The sequence below is a fragment of the Trachypithecus francoisi genome, unplaced genomic scaffold, assembly GCF_009764315.1.
Source record: "Trachypithecus francoisi isolate TF-2019V2 unplaced genomic scaffold, Tfra_2.0 Lachesis_group0, whole genome shotgun sequence".
NCBI classification, from domain to species: Eukaryota; Metazoa; Chordata; class Mammalia; order Primates; family Cercopithecidae; genus Trachypithecus; species Trachypithecus francoisi.
The window spans coordinates 181,459,065-181,476,293 of NW_022681453.1; the positions used below are offsets into that span (position 1 = coordinate 181,459,065).

Consider the following 17,229-nt stretch of genomic DNA (forward strand, 5'->3'; position numbering starts at 1 on the left):
AGCGTGCCACTGCACTCCAGCCTGGCTGACAGAGTGAGACTCCATCTCAAAAAAAAAAAAAAAAATTCAAAAATGAGAATAACAGCTACCATTTATTGAATGCATACTTGGTGCCAAATTCTGTATTAAGTGCTTTTTATGCCTTATCTCATATAATCCTCACATTCAACTCTTGAGGCAGTAGGTGCTTATTATCTCAGTTTTAAAACCAGGGTTTAGGAAGTCTAATTTAAATTTATACAGCTAGGAAGGGGAAGACCAGATTTAAACCAGGCCTTCTGACTCTTGCGGCTGTTCTCGTACCTGTCTCAGTCTTCATAAATTCGTATGTCCTCACGTTTCCTTATTACTCCAGTATTATTACTGATGACTTTATCTGGTGTTCCGGAATCAAAGGAAAAATGGTGCTTACTGGTAATCTAGTACATGCACCCTATGACCCCACAGACAGTTTCTTCCAGGACAGATTTGTTTGGTTTTTGAGAACAAGTTCAGCTTTTAAACTTTTTTTGAATAAGCAATTCCTGCAAACTTCCAGTTAGGCCAAAAAAACTTTGTGAAGTTCTTTCACTAGCTTTTATTGTTTGTAAGGTTTGTTAGGGCCTTCCAACTCTTGAGTTTCCTAGAAGTGTTTGTACTTGTGGTTACTGGCTTCTTTAAATCATACTTCTGTTCGCAGTCACATGTCTTGGGCACAGTGACATCCTTTTTCAACCTATTCCATTTTAATTAACAAATGTCTAATTTCACTTAATGAGTAGTTTTTCTTTTGGCTGAAGCAATTACTAGACTATTTTGGTGAGTCATAGAATATGTGGCAAAGTTATTCATGTGATAATTATTCAACCATTGCTGAATCCAAAACGTCATAGTTTATCTAAAAGCTTTTCTGGCTAAACTCTTAACTCATTCTCTCTCCATTACCTAACTACAGAAAGAGTTGCCTTTGGAAATTGAGTTTTCACTGTTTGAAGATACTGTTTTTAATCTCTTTCAGATAGTGACTTGATAAGTGACGATTATAAAGAGTTCCCAAACTCATTGAGATGCACATGTTGTTGGTCAGCTAAGACTACTTGCTAACATTTGAATCATGTCAAGCTTAACCACATGGGTGATTGATGTCTGTTGAAGTCCAGTCACAAAATTTACAAATCATTGTGTGTTGTGAACCTTCAGGTTCCTTGCCTGAGTCAAACCAAGGCTGTTAAATCCATGTACTGTATATCAGAGTTCTAAGGAAGTGTTGGTCTTAGAATTAATTACTTAATATTGAACAATAATTTATTGCAATCTTCATAATGGCAAAGGTTAGTTTTAATACAGGTAGACTTCCAATTTCATGTGTTATATGGAATTGTGCAATGGTTGTAAAGCTTGATTAAAATTTAAAAACCTGTTGCTACAGCTTACAGAAGGGGGTATACAGTTTCAGAATGCAAAGTGTCATGCTTTTTGTTTTTTCTTTTGGTGTCAGTTACAGATGTTAGCCTTTAGTGAAGCCCATAAAAGCCTTTTCTAACCGTCATGTGTGCAGCAATGTATTTTTGTTATTGAGTACTTTAAAAAATCTATTATTTTTTATGGGAACAAAATGTGAAAATATACTTTCTAGCCCTATGGTCTTGGGTAAGATAATTAAGTTTTCTGTGCTGGTTTCCTTATGTATAAAGTGGAAATGAAATTATTTATGTCCTCGGTCAGGTGTGGTGGCTCATGCCTGTAATCCAAGCACTTTGGGAGACCGAGGTGGGCAGATCGCCTGAGGTGAGGAGTTCAAGACTAGCCTGGCCAATATGGTGAAGCCCCATCTCTACTAAAAATACAAAATTAGCCAGGTGTTGTGGCGCATGCCTGTAATCCCAGCTACTCAGGAGGCTAAGGCAGGAGAATCACTTGAACCCTGTAGGTGGAGGTTGCGCTGAGCTGAGTTTGTGCTACTGCACTCCAGCCTGGGTGACTCCATCTCAAGAAAAAAAAAATTATCTATGACCTTGTGGTGTGGTGAGGATTAACCTGTAAAAATTTTAACATAGCAAGTCTGGCACATGGTAAATAGTTAACTATTTTTGTTTTGTTTTGTTTGATACAGAGTTTCACTATATTGCCCAGGCTGGAGTGCAGTGATGTGATCTTGGCTCACTGCAGCTTCTGCCTTTTGGATTCAAGCAAGTCTCCTCCTTCAGCCTCCCGAGTAGCTGGGACTACAGGCGCGTGCCACCACACCCAGCTTTTTTTTTTTTTTTTTTTTTGCATTTTTAGTTGAGACGGGGTTCACCATGTTGGCTAAGCTGGTCTCGAACTTCTGACCTCAAGTGTTCTGCCTGCCTCGGCCTCCCAAAGTGCTGGGATTACAGGCATGAGCTGCCATGCCTGGCCAGCTGTTATTAACATTTAAATTTTACCTAAGTTTTTACAAAATGAAATCAAACTATGAATATTACGTGACATTTTTATGGGAAAGGTCATTTTGAGTTTGTTGCGTGCCTGGTGTAGCCTCTTGTAGGTCGTGAGACTAAGAGGTGGGAATCCTGCACAGAAGCCCTGTTACCAATTGAAACAGGGAAGATAACTTCACAGTGACAAGGAAGATAATTGTCTAGCCATGTGCTGGGTCCTTAATAAAGTCTCATCAAAACATTTTAAAATTTTATTTTGTGTGGCATAGAAGAATGAAAATAATTTTTAGTATGTGAGAGTAATTAAAATCTAAAGATACTGTTGAAAGTATGGAAAAATTCAGAATAAGAATGTTGGCCTGTGTTCCTTTTTATGCATGTGAATTATTTCACTTTTGCTTTTTATTTCCTTAATGTTGTTAAAATATAATCTCTGTTGATTGCTTTGTAGGTCCACTCAGCTGTTGAAGAAATGGATGGGTTAGATGATGTTGAAAACAGCATGTTGTACTATAATCAAGCAGTCATTCTTTATCATCTGCGGCAGTATACAGAAGCCATATCAGTTGGTGAAAAACTGTATCAGTTCATAGAGCCTTTTGGTATGTTATCTGTCAAGTCAAAAATTTCCCTATCTTCCCTATACTTGCAGAGTTCTCTGATACTTTTACCTAGATAACCTAAATCTGAGAAGTCCATGTCAGTCTTCAAAGAAAAAAAGAAAAGCCGTATCAGCTTTGCTTAATGGTTAGAAAAGATAAAAATATAATCCAGGTTTTCTTTGAGTGTCCCTTCCCAAATTTTGAAGATAACTGTTAAAAATGCTGTTGGAAAGTGTTGAAAACACTTAGTGATGTTTGTGGGGGTTTTGCTGTTTAAACGCTATTTTATTATACCTGATCCTTTCTTACTTTAGTACGTTAAGGAAGTAGCATTTTGGAATGTTAGGGGACAGTGAGGTATTTCATTTTTGCCTATTGCCTAACTGAAATTTTTGGCGATAGTTATGGAGTAGGAAGTATAGAACAGTGTTAGTTTTTTTGCTATCTTAATTCACTTACTAACCTCAAGTAGGAGTAGCAAGAAAAGTAAGGGCAAAGGAAAAAAGAAGAGCAAAGGAGAAAGCTGGACCCAGGAAATGGTTGTTAGAGAGGGCTGTTGGTTTCTAGCCCACAAGCAGTCAAATTCCATTTGTGAGTTACATTTTTGTCTTTTTTTTTTTTCCATGATTGCTTTCTTTTACATCCAAAACACAAATGAGAATTCCTAATTTATCAGGAACGACTGATTGCTGATGTGGCTACCACAGAACAAGTGGTGGGGTGTGATAGCACTCTGTGGTGCTTTGGGAAGAGGTAGAGAGTCCCCTTTTGCTGACAGTGGTTGAACAGCTGATTACTATGGCTCCAAAGAGCCATTTTGAGGTGCTTCTCTTCTTTCCCTCAATCCTGAGAGCTTGGTAGCTGGACAGACTGGGCAGGAGAGACAGCAGTGGTAAGGGATTATGTAATTAGTGACCAGGTCCTTCTGTATAGCTAGAAATCAGAGTTACACTTTTAGGACTGTACACATTTTTCTATAAAGTTACTGTTATTGATGCTTCTTAGAATTTCCAGAATTCAGGCCGGGCGCGGTGGCTCAAGCCTGTAATCCCAGCACTTTGGGAGGCCGAGATGGGCGGATCACGAGGTCAGGAGATCGAGACCATCCTGGCTAATACGGTGAAACCCCGTCTCTACTAAAAAAATACAAAAAACTAGCCGGGCGCGTTGGCGGGCCCTTGTAGTCCCAGCTACTTGGGAGGCTGAGGCAGGAGTATGGCGTAAACCCGGGAGGCGGAGCTTGCAGTGAGCTGAGATCCGGCCACTGCACTCCAGCCTGGGCGACAGAGCGAGACTCCGCCTCAAAAAAAAAAAAAAAAAAAAGAATTTCCGGAATTCAGCCAGGTGCGGTAATCCCAGCACTTCGGGAGGCCAAAGCGGGTGGATCATCTGAGTTCGAGACCAGCCTGACCAACATGGGGAAACCCCATCTCTACTAAAAATACAAAATTAGCCGGGCGTGGTGGTGCGTGCCTGTAATCCCAGCTACTCGGGAAGGCTGAGGCAGGAGGATCACTTGAACCCGGGAGGCGGAGGTTGCAGTGACCTGAGATCGCACCACTGCACTCCAACCTGGGCAACAAGAGCGAAGCTTGTTCTCAAAAAAAAAAAAAAAAAAGAATTTCCGGAATTCATGAAATCGTATTAATCTGCACTGTGGCTGAACAGAATATATTAATAGTAATCAACTCGTCAGTATTCACATCCATTTTCTTTGAAAATATTATGGCTTTTTTTTTTTTAACTTTTACTGCTTGGATTTTTTTAAAGGCTATTTTTTAGAGAAGGTTTAGATTTACAGCAAAACCAAGAGGAAAGTACAGAGATTTCCCGTGTGTCCTCTGCCCCAACACATCCATAGCCTCTCTCATTACCATTATCCCCCAACAGTATGGTGCATTTGTTATAATTGATAAACCTACATTGATGCATCATAGTCATACAAAGTTCATAATTTACGTTAGGATTCACTCTTGGTGTTGTATGTTCTGTGTGTCTGGACAAATGTATTCATTATAGTATCACACAGAGTATTTTTCACTGCCTTAAGAATTCTGTGTTGTGCCTGTTAATTCCCTTTCTACCTATAACCACTGATCTTTTTACTCTCTCTATAGTTTTGCCTTTTCTACAGTGTCAAACTTGGAATCATAACTACTCAGCTTCTTTTTTTTTTTTGAGATGGGGTCTCTTTCTGTTGCCCAGGCTAGAGTGCGATGGTGTGATCTCCACTCACTGCAACTTCCACCTCTCAGGCCCAAGTGATCCTCCCACCCCAGCCTCTTGAGTAGCTGGGATTACAGTGAACGCGCCACCACACCCAGCAAATTTTTTTTTTTCTTTTTTTGAGACGGAGTCTCGCTCTGTCACCCAGGCTGGAGTGCAGTGGCCAGATCTCAGTTCACTGCAAGCTCCGCCTCCCGGGTTTATGCCATTCTCCTGCCTCAGCCTCCCGAGTAGCTGGGACTACAGGCGCCCGCCACCTCGCCCGGCTAGTTTTTTGTATTTTTTAGTAAAGATGGGGTTTCACTGGGTTAGCCAGGATGGTCTCGATCTCCTGACCTCGTGATCCGCCGTCTCGGCCTCCCAAGTGCTGGGATTACAGGCTTGAGCCACCGCACCCGGCCACACCCAGCAAATTTTTGTATTTTTTTGCAGAGACTGAGTTTTGCCATGTTGCGTAGGCTGGTCTGGAACTCCTGGGCTCAAGCAATCCACCCACCTTGGCCTCCCAATGTGCTGGGATTGCAGGTGTGAACCACCATGCCTGGCCAGTACTCAGATTCTTCATACAACATATACTAATTGAGGACATGGGCCAATACTGAGGACCAGACACTGTTCTGGGTCGGAGATAATGCAGTGAATGAAATCCAGAAGCTCTTTACCCCTGTTAAGCTTCTATTCTAATGGGAGAGAAAGCAACATAATAAAAAAACAGCCATCCCTTGGTATTCAAGGGAAATTGGTTCTAGGATACCCTTCCTCAGATACCAAAATCTGCTGATACTTAAATCCCTTATATAAAACGGTGTAGTATTTACATATAGTCTGTGTACATCCTCCTATACATTTTAAATAATCTCTAGATTACTTATAATATCCAATACACTGGAAATGCTATGAAATGTTTTTATACCATATTGTTTAGGGAACAATGGCGGAAACATGTCTGTACACGTTCATTGCAGATGCAACAACTCTTTTTTTTTTCTTTTAATATTTTCAATCTGAGGTTGGTTGAATCTGTGGGTGCAGAACCCACAGATACAGGGGGCTGGCTGTATATTGAATGTTGTGAAGTAAAGATAAAATTGAATGAGAATATAGAGATTGAGGCCGGGCGCGGTGGCTCAAGCCTGTAATCCCAGCACTTTGGGAGGCCGAGACGGGCGGATCACGAGGTCAGGAGATCGAGACCATCCTGGCTAACATGGTGAAACCCCGTCTCTACTAAAAATACAAAAAACTAGCCGGGCACGTGGCGGGCGCCTGTAGTCCCAGCTACTCGGGAGGCTGAGGCAGGAGAATGGCGTGAACCCGGGAGGCGGAGCTTGCAGTGAGCTGAGATCCGGCCACTGCACTCCAGCCTGGGCGGCAGAGCGAGACTCCGTCTCAAAAAAAAAAAAAAAAAGAGAATATAGAGATTGAGTGGGGATCTTTTAAGTAAGGTAATCAAGCAAGGCCTGGGAATGAGATGATATTTGAAACGAGATCTGAATAAAGAAAGGACGTTAGCCTTGGCTGCTGTTTAGAGGGAAAGCATTCCCACTGGAGGTAATGGGATATGGAGAAGACCTGAAGTGAGAGGCTGTGTTTGGTGAGAGCAATAGCAGCAAGGTCATCGTGACTGGAGCTAGGTGGGGAAGATAATAGGAAATAAAATCAGAAGTAGCCACAGGCTCAAAAAGTTTTGGATTTTGAGGCTGGACACAGTGGCTCACACCTGTAATCCCAGTACTTTGTGAGGCCAAGGTGGGTGGATCACTTGAGCTCAGGAGCTTGAGACCAGCCTGGGCAACATAGTGAAACCCTGTCTCTATGAAAAAATTAACCAGGCATGCTGGCACATGTTTGTGGTCCCAGCTGCTCGGGAGGCACAGTGAAAGGTGAAAGGTGAAAGGTGAAAAGATCTCTTGAGCCTCGTAGGCAGAGATTGCAGTAAGCCAAGATTGCAACACTGCACTCCAGCCTGGGTGACAGAGTGAGACACCATCTCAAAAACAAAAAAAAGTTTTGCATTTTGGAGGATTACAAATTTCAGATTTCAACATTTCATGTTAAGAATGCTTAACCTCTATTGGAATTCAGGTTTCTTTCCGCCTAAAGTAATTTTACCTCATTACATGTGCTAGTGTTTAGTAGATATTTTCCCAAGGAAGACTTAATCACTGGAATTTCTGAAATGAGAGACCTTGCAGTGCCTAATAAAATGACACTGTTGACATTGCAAGTTGCTCTCATTCATGGCTCTAGGTGATATGCATTCATTTGAGTAAAGATTTATGCTTTGCTCTTTAAGGCTTTGGATCCTTGTCTGGAGGGTGGTCTGAGGTGTGTGCTTTACTTTACATTGTGACTATTCTTTTCCTGTGTTTTTTTCTCCCAGAAGAAAAATTTGCCCAAGCAGTGTGTTTTTTGCTTGTAGACCTGTATATATTAACCTACCAAGCTGAGAAAGCTTTGCATCTTCTTGCTGTCCTAGAAAAAATGATTTCACAGGGTAACAATAACAAAAATGGAAAGAATGAGGTGAGTGTTTAAAGGTAATCAGACTAAAATCTAAAATATGATTCATTCTCTCTGCTTGTTGGTTTACTGGATTAAAAAGGAGAAAACAATTAAAATATTAATATTTGTGATTACGAACTATTAACAGCTTTAAGATACAATTTGCATATTATAAGCTTTACCATTTTAAAGTGTAGAGTTTAGTAGTTTTGAGTGTACTCTCATTTGTACAACCATTACTACTATCTAATTTCAAAATATTTTTATCACCCCAAAAAGAAACCCTGTACCATTTGCAGTCACTCCCCATTTCCCCCTTTCCTGAGCCCTAAGCAGCCATTAATGTACTTACTGTCTCTGGATTTACCGTCTGGACATTATATATGAATGGAATCATAATGTGCAGTCATTTGTGACTGGCTTTTTTTACTTAGTATAATGCTTTCAAGCTTCATCCATATTGTAGCATATATATATATATATTTTTTCATGTACTTCATGCCTTTTGTGGCTGAATAATATTCCATTCATTATATGAATATGCCACATTTTAAAAATTTCTTCATAAGTTGGTGGACATTTGGGTTCTTTTCTACTTTTTGGTTATTATATATAGTGCTTCTATGAACGTTCATGTAAAAATTTTGTAGGGATATATGTTTTCAGTTATCTTGGATATAATATTTAGGAGTAGAATCACTGGGTTATATGGTATCTTAACTCTATATTTAACCCTATGCAAGACTGTTACAAAGTGATTGCACTATTTTAAATTCCCACCAGCCACTTGTGAGTTTGTAATTTCTCCACATTGTTACCAACACTTGTTATTGTCTATCTTAATAAAAAAAAATTTAGCTATCTTAGAGGGTGTGAAGTGGTATCTTGTTACAGTTTTGATTTATATTTTCCTGATGACTAAGAATGTACCTTGAGGCCGGGCGGGGTGGCTCACGCCTGTAATCCCAGCACTTTGGGAGGTCGAGGCGGGCGGAACACAAGGTCAGGAGACTGAGACCATGGTGAAACCCCGTCTCTACTAAAAATACAAAAAATTAGCCAGGCGCTGTGGCGGGCACCTATAGTCCCAGCTAGTCAGGAGGCTGAGGCAGGAGAATGGCGTGAACCCGGGAGGCAGAGCTTGCAGTGAGCCAAGAGCGTGCCACTGCACTCCAACCTGGGCGACAGAGCGAGACTCCATCTCAAAAAAAAAAAAAAGAATGTACCTTGAGTATCTTTTCATATATCAGCTTTTATTTTTATAGAATTGAAAGATTGGAATTAAGACAATAGAATCCATAACCTGGATAGACACTATTGCTTTCATTAGGGAAAATTTCATCATTCACGTTCTTCAAAAAAAACATACATGGCTGGGCATGGTAGCTCACACCTGTAATCTCAGCACTTTAAGAACCCAAGGTGAGTGGATCATCTGAGGTCAGGAGTTTGAGACCAGCCTGGCCAACGTGGTGAAACCCTGTCTCCGCTAAAAATACAATAAGTAGCTGGGCATGGTGGTGCACATCTGTAATTCCAACTACTCAGGAGGCTAAGGCATGAGAATCACTTGAAACTGGGAGGCGGAGATTGCAGTGAGCCAAGATTACGCCACTGCACTCCAGTCCCCTGGGAGACACAGCAAGACTGTAACTCAAACTCAAAAAAAAAAAAAAGAAAAAGAAAATCATACATTTACAATGTTTAAGCTTCCCCACGTTCTGGTGAGAGACTTGGTGCCCAGTATGAGTACATCCTGAGTCTCATGTTTTTTCTTTTGCCTGTGCTTCTGGTTATCAAGGGATGACCCTTCTTTCTTCCTTTTTCTGCCCCTTTGTTTTAAAAGGAGTGTTTGCAGGAAACATTGTCAATACCTTTTTGCCTGTGCACATTCTTGAGGTTTAAAAAGAAAATAAACATCTGGCATTTTTTTTTTTCAATTTAAGTGTGTATTCATAAGGAATTTCAGTTGAATAACCTTAGCATTATACCGAAACACTATGTAGTAAAATATTTATATTCAGTACTTGTAATATTTGATTAAACATAATTTAGTTTAGCAGATGCTTATGTGCGCTGCCAGGTTCTAAGGTACTCTGTTAGGTACTAAGGGGACAAAACAAACAGAAACATTGCAGTCCTTGCTTTCCGGGATCTGAGGTCTAGGAAGAGATAAATTGGGCAACGTCTGTTTATAGACAGAGAGGAAAGAGGTGAAAGAGGTTAGGGAATGTTTCAAAGGAATTTGGATGCTTGTTTTGGCCTTGGAAGATGGTTAGTAGTTTGACAAGTCAGAAAAGGAGGGTTAGAGCAGGATAAGCAGCCTGGCAGAGAATATCACAAAAGGTATGAGCTTATGGTGTGCTGAAGACCTTTCTGGTAATGAAATGGACGGTACCAGAGAAATGCAGAGGAGAGCAGTGGGAGATGATGTTGGCAATGTGAGTGTGAGTGATAGCTTGAAGAACTTTGAATACTAGAAAGTTCAAATTTGATGTGATTGGCAATGTTCATAACAGAGAAAGTTTTAAGAAGTGGGTGGATCTGTTCTGGGTTTTAGAAAGATAATCTGAGTTCTGCTTAAAGTAATATTCATGCTTTTTAAAACAAGCCCAGGCTGGCCGCAGTGGCTCATGACTGTAATCCAGGCACTTTGAGGGGCCAAGGCAGGAGAATCAGTTGAGCCCAGGAGTTTGAGATGAGCCTGGGCAACATAGGGAGACCCCCGTCTCTGTGAAACATTAAACTTAGTAAATAAATAAAACCAGCTCATCATTATGTTCTACTGTGAGCTCATGAGTAGAGCTTCCTGTCACCCACTCTAGACTTCTGAACCTCAGTCTCTAGGAGTGGGACCTGGGATTCTGCATTTTTTAAAGACAGGGTCTTACTCTGCCACCTCAGGCTGGAGTATAGTAGCACAGTCACGGCTCACTGCAGCCTTAATCTCCTGGGCTCAGGCAATCTTCCCACCTCAGCTTCCTGAGTAGCTGGGACTACAGGTACATGCCACCATGCCCAGCTAATTTTTGTATTTTTTGTAGAGATGGGATTTTGCCATGTTACTCAAGCTGGTCTCAATCTCCTGGGCTCAAGTGATCCGCCCACCTCAGCCTTCCAAAGTACTGGGATTACAGGCGTGAACCACCATGCCCCACAAATTCTACATTTTGAAAATGCTCTCTAGGTAATTTAGGTTACCTCACTTGGAAATCGCTGATTTAAATTATGGTCAAAAATATTTAATTTTGATAAACTTTGTCTCATCACCCTGCAGACTGGTAATAACAACAACAAAGATGGATCTAATCATAAAGCTGAAAGTGGAGCTCTAATAGAAGCTGCAAAATCAAAGATACATCAGGTAGTGTAAATTTTAAAGGGGGGCAATGCATCACATACATTTAATTGTAGTTAGGACAAATGAAGCAATGAGATAGATCATTGGAAGCAGTCAGTAATTCAAGGTGCATATATTTGTCTTTTGAAGTATTGTAGTTTTGAAGCACATTTATCCTAAATATATTTTGCTTAGGAGGATAATATAATTTATTTAAATTGCTCTATAAATAAAGTTTGAGAGAAATGGCTTGGGAATGTACTGCATGATAAAATCAACTGGAATTTTAAAAAGTCGTCATTAGCCATGTGCAGAAGAAGAGTGATAGGATTTTTGCCTGGAATTTGAGTATTTAAGTTTTTTGTTTGTTTGTTTTTTGAGATGGAGTCTCGCTTTGTCACCCAAGCTGCAGTACAGTGGTGCGATCACGGCTCACTGCAACCTCCGCCTCCCAGGTTCAAGTGATTCTCCTGCCTCAGCCTTCCTGAGTAGCTGGGATTACAGTCGTGCGTCACCACACCCAGATAATTTTTTGTATTTTTAGTAGAGACAGGGTCTCACCATGTTGGCCAGGCTGGTCTCAAACTCCTGACCTCAGGTGATCCACCTGCCTCGGCCTCCCAAAATACTGGGATTACAGGCGTGAGCCACTACACCTGGCCAAGTTTTTATTCTACCATGATTTTAGTATTTTGAAGTATATTCAAAGAGTACGTTGAAAATAGCATATTTTCTAAAATTGCAAACTTGTTTTAGCAAGTAATTAGTATAACTATGTTGTAAATAGATTGGGTTTAATTTTCCTAACTAGAAAGTAAAACTTTATGTAAATCCACCATAGTCTTAACGTAGTAACATTTTCACTTTGACAGTACAAAGTACGAGCTTATATCCAAATGAAGTCTCTGAAAGCATGTAAAAGGGAAATCAAGTCAGTCATGAATACAGCTGGAAATGTAAGTTTCTTCTGTACTTTTGTTTTTCAATTTGTGTCTTATTTAGACTATGGGTATTTGTCAGTTTTAAATAATTTGTCTTAGTCTGTTATATATACTGCCAGATATGAACCTTGCTATTTTAAAGTTGGGAAGTAGTAATAATACTGTGTCTGTAGTTTAATTTTTTTTTACTTAAAATTACAACAAGCACTTTTCTATTTTATGTAACCTTCAAAACCACCATTTTAAATAACTGCCTATTGTTCTGTGACTGGTTTATCACAATTCACTTGAACATTTTGCTAATATTAGACGTTTAGGTTATTTTAGAATTTTTTTAGTATTATACTCAAAACATTTATGGCCAGGCATGGTGACTCACCTGTAATCCCAGCACTTTGGGAGGCTGAGGTGGGAGGATCACCTGAGGTCAGGAGTTCAAGACCAGCATGATGACACCCTGTCTCTACTAAAAATACAAAAATTAGCCGGTGTGGTGGTGTGTGCCTGTAGTAGTCCCAGCCACTGAGCCACTGGGGAGGCTGAAGTGGGAGGATCGCTTGAACCCGGGAAGCAGAAGTTGCAGTGAGCTGAGATTGTGCCATTGCAGGCTAGCCTGGGTGACAGGGTGAGACCATGTCCAAAAAAAAATTTATTAAAAATCTAACAGTCAAATTGTAGCCAAAACCTGCCCCTTCCAAATGACTTTTGGCTTGATAGTACCTTCAATTTAACTAGTACTAAAGTATTTGAGATAGAATTACTTCTTCCTTCCACTCCCTCCACCCTAATCTTTCATTGATAATTTTTAAGATGGTAAAGGAAACAGAATTGTGAACAATCTTGATGCTTCTAGGAAAACTATAAATTTAAATTTAGAAGTATAAAGCCATGAGAAAATATGGTTAAAAATCTCAGGGAGGATCCAGATTAGTCACTGAGTTAGTTAATATGCTAGTGGTTATTTTTTTTTTTTTTGAGACAGAGTCTCTCTCTGTCGCCCAGGCTGGAGTATAGTGGCGCGATCTCGGCTCACTGCAAGCTCCGCCTCCCGGGTTTACGCCATTCTCCTGCCTCAGCCTCCTGAGTAACTGGGACTACAGGCGCCCACCACATCGCCCGGCTAGTGTTTTTGTATTTTTTTTAGTAAAGACGGGGTTTCACCGTGTTAGCCAGTATGGTCTCGATCTCCTGACCTTGTGATCCGCCCATCTCGGCCTCCCAAAGTGCTGGTATTACAGGCTTGAGCCACCGCGCCCGGCCGCTAGTGATTTTTTATAACAACTGTGGCCTAGACCAGAGCCTAAGAGGGAGAAGCCCAGTCAGCCAGCCAGCCATTATCAAATCTTTTTTTTAAATGATAAAAGACATAATTCCTGCTTTAAAGGAGACCATAGTCATAGAGGAAAGACAAATGAAAATTATTATAATTCATCATCCTAAATCAGCGAAAACTTCAGGAGGAATAGGTACCACTAAGGATAAGTGCCGAAAGCCCTTTTTTCCTTAGTAACCAGAACTTTGGGATGGGCGGGAGGCAGAGCAAAGGATAAACTAGGATTTAGAAGGAAAGCCTGTTGCTAAATTAAGTGAATAAATAGGCCAGGTGTGATGGCTGATGCCTGTAATCCCAGCACTTCGGAAGGGTGAAGCAGGCAAATCACCTGAGGTCAGGGGTTCGAGGCCAGCCTGGCCGACATGGGGAAACCCCATCTCTACTAAAATAAAAAAATTAGGCCGAGCACAGTGGCTCACGCCTGTAATCCCAGCCCTTTGGGAGGCTGAGGCAGGCGGATCCCAAAGTCAGGAGTTCGAGACCAGCCTGACCAACATGGTGAAACCCCACCTGTACTAAAAATACAAAAATTAGCCGGGCGTGGTGGCATGCGCCTGTAGTCCCAGCTACTCAGGAGGCTGAGGCAGGAGAGTTGTTTGAACCCAGGAGGTGGAGGTTGCAGTGAGCTGAGATCGTGTCACTGTACTCCAGCCTGGGCGACAGAGCAAGACTCTGTCTCAGTCAATCAATCAATCAGGATTCCAGATGTCCTCCTGGATGGATGTTTAGTCTCCAGAGCTCTCTGCATGCTTTTGTACTCTAAACAGGTAGTACTATCTAGAGGGTCCTCCACCATGAGGATTCTTAGGAGAAGTGAAAGGTGATCTACTATTCAAAATGTGATCTTTGGAACAGCAAGATTAGTGCTTACCAATAAGGCATTCTGTTGAAAAATTCTTCCATTTGTAGAATGACGCTTTTTTTTTCCTATTTGGAAAAGTATTTGATTATTTATATCTCTGTAGGTGCTAATGAAAAGTACATTCGTATCCTAAAAAGTAAGAAAGATCACCAGTCTCTCTAATTAAAATGAAGGACATAGATCGTGCTGTCAAATTGGTTTTCAGTTAGTAGTATAGTAGATGGAACACAATCAGTTGATAATCTATAGACTGTATTCTTTTTTTTTTTTTTTTTTTTGTGAGATGGAGTCTCGCTCTGTCGCCCAGGCTGGAATGCAGTGGTGTGATCTCGGCTCACTGCAAGCTCCGCCTCCCAGGTTCACGCCATTCTCCTGCCTCAGCCTCCCGAGTAGCTGGGACTACAGGCGCCCACCACCATGCCCGGCTAATTTTTTGTATTTTTCGTAGAGACTGGGTTTCACCGTGTTAGCCAGGATGGTCTCGATCTCCTGACCTCGTGATCCGCCCACCTCGGCCTCCCAAAGTGCTGGGATTACAGGCGTGAGCCTCCGTGCCTGGCCCAGACTGTATTCTTATACATACACATATACCTATATTTATTTTTTCAGGTGGACCGTTAGTAATTCTTTTTACAAAGTGCTCTCTGACAGGTTCAATTTTTTAGATTGTGAGAGCAATGAAACATTTAGAGACTATATAGTTTTTTGTGACTATGACTTAATTCATTTATGGTTTTGAACACATGTCAGTACAACAGTATAAGATCTTACATTAGGCATCTGAAAACAAATTATCAGTAACTTTTATATTTTCTCTACAGTCTGCACCCTCTCTCTTTCTTAAAAGCAATTTTGAATACTTAAGAGGTAATTATCGAAAAGCCGTGAAGCTATTAAATAGTTCAAACATTGCTGAGCATCCAGGATTCATGAAAACAGGTAAAAGAAAATTGTGAAATTTTAACTTTTTTTTGCCTGACTCTTGTACCCCTTCTTCCTTGTCCATCTCCCAACACCCAGTCTTTTGAGGGATTTATGCTCATTTTTTAATGAAAATGTTTTAATATTTCTGCTGCAAAAATTTCCATCCTGTTTCTACTTTAGAAGAAACCTCATTACTTCTTGCTTTTACTTTGCTTTCTTTCCTTTTTTTACTTTTCCAGGTTGGATCACTTTCCTCCCCTCCCCGCACCTTCTTTTTTTTTTTTTTTGAAATAGTCTTGCTTTGTCGCCCAGGCTGAGTGCAGTGCCACAATCACAGCTCACTACAGCCTCAACCTCCTGAGCTCAAGTGATCCTCCCACCTCAGCCTCCCAGGTCGCTGGGACTGTAGGCATGCACCATCATGCCTGGCTTACTTATTGTAGAAACAAGGTCTCATTATGTTGCCCAAGCTGATCTCAAACTCCTGGGCTCAAGTGATCCGCCGATCACAGTCTCCCAAAGTACTGGGATTACAGGCGTGCACCACTGTGCCTGGGCCAGATAGCTTTTCTGTTTTCTTTAAACTGACTTGCCCGCCCTCCCGCCCTTCCTTCCTTCCCTTCTTTTCTTTTCTTTTCCCTCTCTCCTTCCTTCCTTCCTTCCTCCTTCCTTCCTCCTTCCTTCCTCCTTCCTCCTTCCTCCTTCCCTCCTTCCCTCCTCCTTCCCTCCCTCCCTCCCTCCTTCCCTCCTTCCCTCCTTCCTTCCTCCTTCCTCCTTCCTTCCTCCTTCCCTCCTTCCCTCCCTCCCTCCCTCCTTCCCTCCCTCCCTCCTTCCTTCCTTCCTTCCTTCCTTCCTTTTTTTGACAGTCTTTCTCGGTTGCCCAAGCTGGAGTGCAGTGGTGGCAACATCTTGGCTCACTACAACCTCCACCTCCCTCCTGGGTTCAAGCGATTCTCCCACCTCAGCCTCCTGAGTAGCCGGGACTACAGGCACGCACCACATGCTCAGCTAATTTTTATATTTTTTGGTAGAGACAGGGTTTTACCATGTGGCCCAGTCTGTATCGAACTCCTGACCTCAAGTGACCCACCCGCCTCAGCGTCTCAAAGTGCTGGGATTACAGGCATGAGCCACCACACCTGGCCCTTTAATTTGTTTTTATAAGATCCTTGGACTTTTGCTTTGTAAAGTGAGACTTTTTTTTTTCTTTCTTTCTTTTTTTTTTTTTAGTGAATTACTGTCTGTACCAGAAAAGTGAGATCTTTTAAGTAAATAATAATATAATGTTTTTATTTCTTTCTGCCATAAAGGCAGTTAATAATATAATTTTTTTCTGTAACTTACCCAATGAATATGACTTATTTAGATGATTAACTATATCAAAAATCTTTCTATAAAGCTAGGAAAATAAGTATTATTACATATTCTTGCCTCTATTTAAAAAGTGTTATAAATCCCTTGATATTAATGGTAACATGAAAGTAAAAATTGTGACTGTCATTTAGGTTTATATCATCAGTATTTGATGGGGCAGGAGAAGGAAAATCACTTATTCAAGAAATGAGGATAAACTGTTGAAAATGTATGTTTTGCCTCAAGTTTAAAATGCAGACAATATGTTTTTTGGTTTGTTTTGTCTTGTTTTATTTTGGATTCTATTCAGATACACACACAGAATGCACATGCAAACATACTCAGATCTTCCCCTATTTACCCTTTCAATTCACAGGAGTGATGGAAGATGGAGAAAGGCACTTTGTTCCTTATAATTCTCTTGTGGGTATTATTTCTCTTATAAATTCCCATTTCTAATTCTGCTCAATTTTAGCGTTTTGTTTTCATTATCATAGTTTCTCCTCAGAGGTCCACTAACACACAACATACAATGATCCCTCAAACTAAAAAGATAATATACTTTGAGAAATTTTTGCTTAGGATTTTCTTGATGTAAATGTCAGTATAGACATTGTCAATCTTTAAATTGGAGGTAGGAGCTGGAAGTGGTGGCTCATGCCTGTAATTCTATGCTTTGGGAGGCCAAGGCAGGAGGACCAGGAGTTCGAGGCTACAGTGAATCATGATCATGCCACTGCACTC

At 40.9% G+C, this 17,229-nt stretch overlaps 1 protein-coding gene across 8 annotated transcripts in view; it reads left to right on the forward strand.

The window, feature by feature from the left end:
* The window catches only part of CNOT10 (CCR4-NOT transcription complex subunit 10), a 92,155-nt gene that overhangs the window by 24,731 nt on the left and 50,195 nt on the right, over positions 1 to 17,229 (forward strand). For all 8 annotated transcript variants that reach the window (XM_033212905.1, XM_033212902.1, XM_033212906.1 and 5 more), the window contains 5 exons: positions 2,851 to 3,001; positions 7,611 to 7,753; positions 11,010 to 11,096; positions 11,945 to 12,028; positions 15,030 to 15,147. In XM_033212905.1, coding sequence (XP_033068796.1) covers positions 2,851 to 3,001; positions 7,611 to 7,753; positions 11,010 to 11,096; positions 11,945 to 12,028; positions 15,030 to 15,147 — 583 coding nt within the window. The remainder of the gene's footprint in view (positions 1 to 2,850; positions 3,002 to 7,610; positions 7,754 to 11,009; positions 11,097 to 11,944; positions 12,029 to 15,029; positions 15,148 to 17,229) is intronic.